Source organism: Lontra canadensis, unplaced genomic scaffold, assembly GCF_010015895.1.
Source record: "Lontra canadensis isolate GAN:19392208 unplaced genomic scaffold, GSC_riverotter_1.0 scaffold2, whole genome shotgun sequence".
Lineage (NCBI taxonomy): Eukaryota > Metazoa > Chordata > Mammalia > Carnivora > Mustelidae > Lontra > Lontra canadensis.
The window spans coordinates 48,012,670-48,022,999 of NW_022630996.1; the positions used below are offsets into that span (position 1 = coordinate 48,012,670).

Below are 10,330 nucleotides of genomic sequence, written 5' to 3' on the forward strand. Positions count from 1 at the left end.
GCCAAGTTCAAACGTGATATCCAAACAAGGTCAAAGTTACCACACTGTGAGCTACAGTTAGAACAAAACAAATCATGAAAAAAAAATTTTTTTTAAGCTATGGAGTACAGATAATTGTCAGAAACTTTAAAAAATACTCGACCATTTTTCTTTTCTCCAAGATCTTAACAATTTAACTCCAGTATCTGATCTTCCCTGCTATCTTCAATTGTCTACCATATTATAACAGTATCTTGTAATGAATTGAAAGAAGTTTATCATACACACTTCCTAGTGGATTCCAACTGAAGATAACCAATCTGGAGATAATGGTCCCAAGAGCCACTTCAAAGTCAACTGGACATAGAGAAGATAACAGATCAAACCATAGTGCATAATCATAAATAAACTAAATAAACCCAGGTAGGAGTAACAGAGAATAAATTTTAAATCCTGGAGAAATAAAGAGATAAACCGGGACTGCATACATTTGTGACATAAGGTGTGAGGAGATTTGAGAATAGATCAATGGATATGGCGACTGGTGTGGCAACTTAATTTTAAAAGTCTTTAAGTTAGGACACCTGGGTGACTCAAGTTGGTAAGCAGCTGCCTTTGGCTTGGGTCACGATCCCAGGGTCCTGGGATTGAGCCCCACATCAAGCTCCCTGCTCAAAGGGGAGCCTGCTTCTCCCTCTCACAAGACCCCTGCTTGGATCCCCTCTCTCACTGTCTCTCTCTGTCAAATAAATAAATAAAATCTTAAAAAAAAAAAAAGTCCTTTAAGTTAGTAGTATGTGGGTGAGCCGTTGTGGCCCTAAAAGACAAAAGTGAAACCCAGAGTAAATGTATTGAAAGAGGTCTAGAAAGAAGAAAACAAAAGTGTATAACAAACCACTTTGCCAAATAAGATGACTGGTATGATATTAATACCACTTGGTTGGGATGAAAGGAAATTTATTTTAAAAATTGGAATTTTCTCTTGCCATAGATGAACACTTGTGAGAGTGCTCTGGAGAGTCATCATCCTTCAGGACCCACAGAGATAATGACAGTCATGGCTTCCACCATGATGATGGTTTTCTCCATCCATGATACTAACCAATATGGAGATTCCATAATCCTCAAATGATAGCTATAAGAAGCCACAAAGAGGCTAAAGACAGTGGCAGGATAACCAGAAAACCCTGCCCAAGGAAGGCTGGTGAGTCAAGAAACAGGAAAATGGTTAGGAACCGTTTCACTTCAAAGTTTCACTTTGTTAGTTTTGAAACAGCCAGCATTTTTAAGCTTAAGTAAATCACTTAAATTTAGAAGAGATAATATGGGACAGAAATAAATCTAAATGATACCCTTGGTATCCTTACTTAAAGAAAGTTATTTAATGAAAATATCTAGTGAACCCAATACAATATCCTTCACTGAAGAAAAAAGGTGATTAAAAGCATCCAAACTCAATGCAAATCAAATTGAACATGCAATTCCTCAGACTGAAAGTTATCAAAGAAATAATTGTGTTAGACTCTGTGCTGATATCAGAAATATAAAGACATGAGTTAGTGGGAAGCATTTTAGAGAGTCTTCTGCATAAGGCTGTTGTATTAAAGGAAATAATATATGCACAGCATTTAATCCGTGGTAAGTATTCAAAAACATTTATTATTAATACTATTGCAAAATGGTGGGGGGGGTGTTTTTTTTAATGGTGGGTTTTTATAGTTGTCTTGGAGTTTCTTGGGAGGGGTAACTCCCCTCGATTACTCACAGGTGACTCCTGTGAAAGTTAAAGAGGGAGGGGGAACAGAATTGAGCTGCCAAGAGCTTGAGGCCATAATACTTATATGACACGTGCGGGGGTCGGGGGGGAGAAGAGAGGAGGAATGAAGACAACACAGTAAGAACATCAAACTATGATGCAGACCTGAAAAAAAAGCTCTGCAAACATACTAGGGAGCAAATATCACTTATTAGGAAGTCCCACATTAGGTAGAAATGGCCAGGGTCTAGTTCCTTCTGTGCTGAGGCTAACCAGAAAGAGTATAGCCTCACCTCGAATGCTGCAGTGACTCCGAAGGCACCAAGGATGGAGCGTGCTGGCTAACTGCAGTCCTTGCGGCTGAAAAAGAAATCTAGTCTGTGCACTTCCATGGTTACCACTAGGAGTTCATATTCTAATGAGGGAAACTGAAAGTACAGAAGTGAAGAAATAAATACACACTGTGCCAGATGTTTTGTGTGCTTTGGAGAAAGATAAAGCAATGCAAGAGGGTTAGGGAGTACAAGAGAGAGGAAGTACTAGTTTATATAGGATGGTCAAGAGTGCTTCTCTGATAAGCCAGCATCATCCAGGGGCCTGAAGGAAGAGAAGGCGTGAGTTATGTGGATATCTAAGAAAGGAGTATTGCAGTCAGATGCAACAGAAATACAAAGGCACTGGGACAGATTATGTGCCTACATGTCTGAGGAACAGCAGAGACCAGCATAGCTAAAGCAGAGTGAGGAAAGGGGGAAAATAAGAGATGAGTTCTCATGGGCATTCAAGTATTTATTCAAATATCACTTTCCAATCAGATTGTTCCATGATAACTATGTAAAAAAAAAAAAAAAAAACCTGTGGGGTGCCTGGGTGGCTCAGTTGGTCGGGTAACTGCCTTCCACTCGGGTCAAGATCCCAGAGTCCTGGGATCGAGTCCAGCGTTGGCCTCCCAGGGAGTCTGCTTCTCCCTCTGACCTTTTCCGCTCTTGTGGTCTCTCTCAGTCTCTCTCTCAAATAAATAAATAAAATCTTTAAGTAAATAAATAAAATAGCCACCTGTCACTAACTCTCAGTATTCATGATATCACTTATACTAAGCAGTTTTTTCCCATAGCACTTACCACCCTCAACACCATAAAGAATTTTTTTGTGTTTCCAACTTGTTTACTGATATATATCAGATTCCTACATCAATGCCACAAGGGTTAAGCTTGTCATAGGCATTCAATAAAAATTTGTTGAAAAAATTGTATAGTGTATTTTTAATTTAGTGTGCAATGCATTTAGTGTATAATAGAATAACAGATTATAATTGTATATATTGATGCAGGTAGTACACTCATATATAACATTAATTTTAAATATAATTCATTTTCTTATAAAGTAGGAGTGTCTTTAAATAAGTTAAACCAAATTAAATTGTCCACTTTTTTTAGGTTAAAAAATAGTTTGATTTTTGGAAGTTACATATGTTTCAACTTAATATTTTCCCCATATCATACATAAATAGTATAACAGGAAAAACTTTTGAAAAATTATTAAATTGCAAAGTCACACATATAGTGTTTAATCTCCAAATATACAAAGAACTTATGGAGTTAAGGATGACTATCAAATCTATAATGTTTATTACAAAAGAAAGTCATATTTTAAAGTAATGTGCAAAAATATAATATAGGAAAGGAGAGGAAAAAGGAAATTATTTGGGGTAGTAGTTTATAACATCCTGAGGGATTTTTCTTCACACCTCTTTAGTTTTCCACATGTTTTTCAAAAAGAAAGACTTTGGAAAGGGTTCAAACAACAACTAATGTAAGATCTAATATAATAGAAAATTTGGAAAATACATTTATTCCAAAGGCTAACTGAAGTGGAACTATTTCATGTGAAGAGGAAAAACCTGAGACAAAAAAAAATTAATATCTGACTTTAAGCCATATTTATAAGTGATACTTTAAAAAAGATATAGGGCTGCTTGGGTGGTATAATCGGTTAAGCCTTCATCCTTTGGTTTCCGCTCAGGTCATGATCTCAGGGTCATGGAATCTGTTTGAGTTTCTCTCACCCTCTCCCATGCCCCTCCCCCTGCACACACACATTCTTTCTCTCTCTCTCAAATAAATGAATAAATATTTTAAAATAGATATAAAGTAGCATATCACACCCAAAAAGCAAATAACCCAGTTAAGAAATGGGCAGAATACATGAATAGACATTTTTTTCAAAGAAGACATACAGATGGATAACAGATACATCAATATCACTCATCATCAGAGAAATACAAATAAAAAACACAATGAAATATCACCTCACACTGGTCAGAATGGCTAAAATCAACAACACAAGGAACAACAGTCAGTGAAGATGCAGAAGAAGGGGAACCCTCTTGCACTGGTTGGTGGGAACAAAACCTGGTGCAGCCACTCTGGAAAACAGTATAGAGGTTCCTCAAAAAGTTAAAAAACAGAACTACCCAAAACCCCCAGCAATTGCACTACTAGGTATTTACCCATAGGATACAAAAATACAGATTCAGAAGGGTACATGCACCCTGATGTTTATGTCAACATTATCACAATAGCGAAACTATGGAGAGAGCCCAAATGTCCCTCAACTGATGAGTAGATAAAGAAAAGGTGGGTGTGTATGTGTCTATATATACGGATATATCTGTGTATATACTTATATATATGTACACACACAATGGAATGTTATTCAGTCATCGAAAAGAATGAAATCTTGCCATTTGCCAATGACGTGGATGGAGCTAGAGTATATTCTGCTAAGCAGAATAAGTCAGTCAGAGAAAGACAAATACCATATGATTTTACTCACACGTGGAACTTAAGAAACAAAACAGATGAATATATGGGAAGGAGGGGAAGAGAAAAGAGAGAGGGAAACAAGCCATAAGAGACCCTTAATGACAGAGAACCAATTGAGGGTTGATAGAGGGTGGGGATGGGTTAAATGGGTGATGGGTATGAAGGAGGGCACTTGTCATGATGAACACTGTGTGTTATATGTAAGTGATGAACCACTAAATTCTACTCCTGAAGCAAATATTACACTATATACTAACCAGAACTTAAATAAAAATTTGAAAAAAAAAATAATAACAATAAAGTAGCATATCTATCTGTTCCATCTTTCAAGTCATTGTCTAATTTTTGGGGTACCAACAGAAAACACACCAATAAATAAAGAGCTCTGAGATACACTGGAAATGTATCTTTTTCTTATATATGAAGCTGAATTTGAGAGGTACAGCTCTACTCTGTTAGGGCATGTCAAGTAACAGCTTTCTGTTGCCCTGCATTACCTAGGGCAGGATTCAGCAACTACAGCCTGAGAATAAAATTCTGCTGCCACCTACTTTTGTAAGTAAAATTCTATTGGAGCTCTGCTACCTCCATTCATTGATGTATTTTCTGTGGCTGTTTTCACCTTACAGTGGTAGAACTGAGGAGTTGTGACAGAGATCACATAGCCTACAAAACCTGAAATAGGTACTATCTGGCCCTGTATAGAAAAAAGTCTCCTAGCCCATGCCATTGGGTGTTGTCATCTACATGGTCAGTGCTAGCTCTCCACCGAAGAACCCACATTCCAGGATAGGGGAAGAGAACAAAAGACCAAATGGAAGGAAAAAATCGCATTTCCTAAGACCAACTTGAACTTGCACATATTATGTCTCATTTACTATATTGTCATGGGTTAGACATGCTCAGCAAAAATGCAGTGGGTCAGAAATGTGCCCAGCTAACATATGTGTGGGTGGGTCTGTTATTAAAAGGAAAAAGGGTAAGTAGATACTGCAGAACGCTGAAGAGTTTCTGCCACAGATATGGGGCGTGGGGGGAGTGTCAGTACAGTTGGAAATAAGAGTGGAAAGGATAAATAAACCTCTTGAGACATCTGCCTTAATTGAATAAATTTTGACAATTAGGAGCACATCACAAAGTAGAAGACTGCCTTTCCAGAATTATGTCTCTTCCTTACTTATTCCTAGTGAAATGTAATTCACCCCAAAACTGGTAATGCTTATATTTTAAAGAGCAGATCATCAGGGCACCTTGGTGGCTCAGTCATCAAGCGTCTGCCTTTGGGTCAGGTCATGATCCCAGCGTCCTATGATCCAGCCCCGCATCAGGCTCCCTGCTCAGAGGGAAGCCTGCTTCTCCCTCTCCCACTCCCCCTGCTTGTGTTCCCTCTCTCGCTGCGTCTCTGTCAAAAGAAATAAATAACATTTAAATAAATAAATAAATAAAAGCAAAGAGCAGATCGTCATATTTTATATTTGTTTTCTTTCAATGACGAGAAATACGCCTTCAGTCTGGGAAAGTGTAACGTTAGCCTGGTATGTATGATTCCTCTGCAGAGCCTCTTCTTACTCTGTAACACACATCAGTGTAATTTCAGTGATAGTATCTACATATTCAGTTGCTTCAGGAGCATTTTTACACCTCCTATCCCTCTTCCTGACACACATATACAATATAAACAAGATATGTGCTCACCAACTAGATATTCATTTACATGCTTGAATGCTTTATGTTAGCAAGTCCCCATAAGAGGTATCCCAAGGAATGTGAAGATAGGCATATTAAATTGGGCAGAGTCAGCAACTACAGTTCAACAGTTAAATCCAGCCCACTACCTGATGTTGTAAATAAAGTTTCAGAGACCACAGCCATTCTTTCTCATTTACATATTGTCTATGGCTACCTTTATACTACAAAAGCAAAGTTGAGTAGTTCCACAGAGATTGTACAACCTGTAAAAAGCCTACATTTCTATTTTGCCAATTAAAGAGAAAGTTTGCCAATCCCTGAACGACGGCATTCTGAGGAGCCCTTACTTTCATTTGAATTCAGGATTATAAGTAGAATAGCAAGAAGTTAACTTGAAGGTAAGCAAGAATTTAACTCTAAGTATAGACAGACCCTAGAATTGATATTTATATTTCTTGAATTTTTTTCCTGGAGCTTCTAAGGGCAGTAAAGGTACTGATTTCCTTTGGAAATACTTTAACAAGATGAATAAGTTTAATGAGGATTAATGGTTCCTTCCAATGGGATGAACTGTTTCATATCATTTATATAAACTTACTACATTTACTATATATGTTTACTGTGAAACCAAATATCCACAAAACCATTTTTTTAAATTTTTTAAAAGACTATTTATTTATTTATTTATTTGCCAGAGGAAGGGGGAGAGAGAACACATGCAGGCAGAGCAACAGGCAAAGGGAGAGGGAGAAGCAGTGTCCCCACTGAGCAGGGGGTCCTCCATATGGGGCTCCATCCCAAGACCCTGAGATCATGACCTGAACCAAAGGCAGATGTTTAACCCACTGAGCCACTCAGGTGCCCCTCCAAAAAAATTATTTGAAAATTAGAGATGTTTCAAAATAAGCAGAGAAAAACAATTTCACTTATTTCTGTTCCACATTTATAAACAAAAAATAGAGTCAATCATTACAACTTAGAGTTTAACATTTTTGCTCTAATTGTGTCACCATGATTAGAACCTTGTAGGATAAACTGAAGTTTTTGTGGTATAAGCAGAAGTGTTAATTTTGGGATTTTTTTTTACATTTTGGGGTATTTTTTAAAGATTTTGGGATTTTTTATTGCTACAGATATACCTATTAAGACATTTTAAATAAATTCCCTAATATTTTAATATTGATATTTCAACCCAATCCTATGCATTGGGTTCCATTAATTTTGTTGCATTCTTTTGTGATAAGGTTATTGAAATATTCATACCTTTCTATAAAATCATGAAGAATTTTAGTCCAAGAAAAATGTTTCAAGTCCCATGATAGCTTCTGACATCTATTTTATTAAATTTTACTTTTAAATCTCTCTCATGTTTCCCTTCAGTAAGTGTCCTAATATATTCTGTTGTCAAACTAGATTCTTACAATATGAGGTATTTAATCCATTTACGTTTGCATTTAAAAAAGAAAAGTCATGAGAAATATTTAACAACTAAAAATCAAAGATAAAATATGTCCAAATACTGAATAACGCATTAAGTTAAACAAGAACTAGAAAGCATGTTAATGCTTGTCAAAACAAAAAATAATTCTCCCATTTAGTTATCCTTTAGCTACTGTTGAAATTCCAATTCGTTTTTTTTAATTTCTCAGTCTTCTCTTTGAAAGAAGTTGAGTAAAAATCAATAGGTAATCATAATCAAGGACCTCATGTTCATTAACATCTTTCAAGAACATATATTTCAATTCTTCTCTGCCTGAGTTATCACAATGCACATTGGAGCATAAAGAATAAATGCAAGAGAAAAGAAAATCAACCACAGGACAAAAGAGCAAGGGAGAACACAGACACAAATGGGTTAAAAGAACGAATGAATGAGAGAAAAGGAAAAATTCAAGACGATACTGCTTTAATAGTATCTAGGAGTACACAGGGGAAGGCTAGGAAGAAAATTGTGCTGACCTGTAAGAAATAGGCTGCTTCTGGGAGCTGTCCAATGTACTAACCAAACTGCCACACAACTTACCTCCTTAGTAGGAACTGTCTTCAGGGATTCTTCCTTGAACCAAGGCATCTCTTTACTCGTCTTTTACAGCTATTTCTTCTAAGCAATCTTTAAAACGATTTTCCAATATATTACTCTGCCCTTCCGTGTCTTCTTAAAAATCCCTATACTGAATAATTAAGTAAATATAGCCAGTGGCAAAAAAGGAAATATGAACCCGTCTTTGTTAAAATATTAGAGATAATATGAAATCAGTAAAATTTCATTTTCTTTTACCAAATTTTAAATTTCCTTTCATCTCAAAAACATGATCTAATGATAGCTTTTAAATCTCCCTTAAATTGAACTAATATAGTCTCCACTCTTAAGTCCTGTAGGGTAGCACAAATCAATGAGAAAAACAAGCCAGAAGGATGTGAGGATTTATCTTTGTTCACAAATACCGATGGGCAATTTAAAAGTCGAAAGATTTCACAACAGAGGGCTGATCGACCCATTGGCCTATCAAAGGGTAAATCGCATTATTGAAAGGAAATTGAAGTTGTTTTGTTTGGGCAGGGGGCGAGGGTTTGCTTTGCCCCCCACACTGGGGTTACATAGTTAAATACAATCAGAGAAAATATTAGGAGCCTTTTTTTTTTCCCATTTTATTGCCATCATAACTTTTGCCCTGAAGTAATTTCTTCCACTTTACATGAGTAGGAGATAAGTAGGGAAGGGAAACTCAAGTATCTCTGTTGTTAGGGTGATTACAACAAAACGGACTTTAGAAGTCGGGTTTGTAACACCGCAGGAGAGCTGTTTCGATGCCCTGGAAGGAGAAAGCCGGTTCCAACAGCGACTCTGGGGAATGCGCTCTCCGCCCCCCCTACCGTGCTTACTTAAGCTAATGGAAGATCCTGCCTTTCAGTATCGGCTGCACTGGGATACCAGACAAACAGCTCCCCTCGACCCCTGGCAGACAGGGCCCCTCTTCAGGACCTCATTAAAAGCACATGCACTTATTTCACACCCATTGGCAGCCTCCGGTGGCAAGACTCAGGACTCCTACTCTGAAGCCAAGGAGAAGCCAGAGTGGTGGAAAACATCCTCGCTTTGAAAATCCAAAGCTAAATTAAAAGAGCTACATGAGATAAGGAGCCTGAAGAATATTAGTTGGCTGCGGGGGTGAGGAGAGGCACAAAAAGCACAGCAGGTAAGAGGCTGGGGGTTGTCGCCAAAGTGTCCCAGGTGGCTCATGGAAAGGGATCTCAGAATTGGAGGCCTGTCCCTTTGAGACTTCCACGCGTGCTCAAGCTTGTCTTCTTCCATCAGTTTCGAGAGGACGACCTTGTCAGAGCCTTCCCTATCGGTGCCACTAATCCTGTTATCATCTTGGTTATAAATATTAATTCCTCTGGCCTTTTCGGTGATGGTGCCGCGTCGGATTCAGAGCTGTTAGGAGTCTCGCCCCTCGCTGCGAGAAACCGATGCGAGGCAAGGCCCAGCTGATACGATGGCGGCCCATCCGGAGAGGTGCGTGGACGCCAGCGTGCTGGACTTCGTCGCAGACCTGTCCCTGGCCTCCCCTGGGCACCCTCTCCTCTGCGACTTCGCACCCGGGGTTCCCTTTGGGGACCCGGACCTTGTGCTCCGAGAGGGAAGACGCGGGAGGCTGGCACGCTTTGAGGAGGAGGATCCAGAAGAGGAGGGCGAAGTAGACGAGGGGGAGGAGGAGGAGGAAGAGGAGCATGGGAGAGGCGCCTCCCCGCTGGGCCGTCCCAAGAGGAAAAGGGTGATCACCTATGCCCAGCGCCAGGCAGCCAACATCCGCGAAAGGAAGCGGATGTTCAACCTCAATGAGGCCTTCGACCAGCTGCGAAGGAAGGTGCCCACTTTTGCTTACGAGAAGAGGCTGTCCCGAATCGAGACCCTACGCCTGGCCATCGTCTACATTTCCTTCATGACCGAGCTCTTGGAGAGCTGCAAAAAGAAGGATACCGGCTGAGCCGGAGCGGGATGGAGGTGTCTGCGCCCTCCTGCCGGGCGCGCGCGGGCTTGGGGTGCTTCAGGACCCAGCAGGGTGCGGCCGACAGGCCA

General features: G+C 39.2%; 1 protein-coding gene across 1 annotated transcript; it reads left to right on the forward strand.

Annotated features, from left to right (window-relative positions):
• The first annotated feature begins 9,746 nt into the window (after positions 1-9,746).
• On the forward strand, positions 9,747-10,238 carry FERD3L (Fer3 like bHLH transcription factor). Its single transcript, XM_032865826.1, has one exon. It carries the CDS (start codon positions 9,747-9,749, stop codon positions 10,236-10,238), a length of 492 nt encoding a protein of 163 aa, XP_032721717.1.
• Positions 10,239-10,330: the final 92 nt, after the last annotated feature.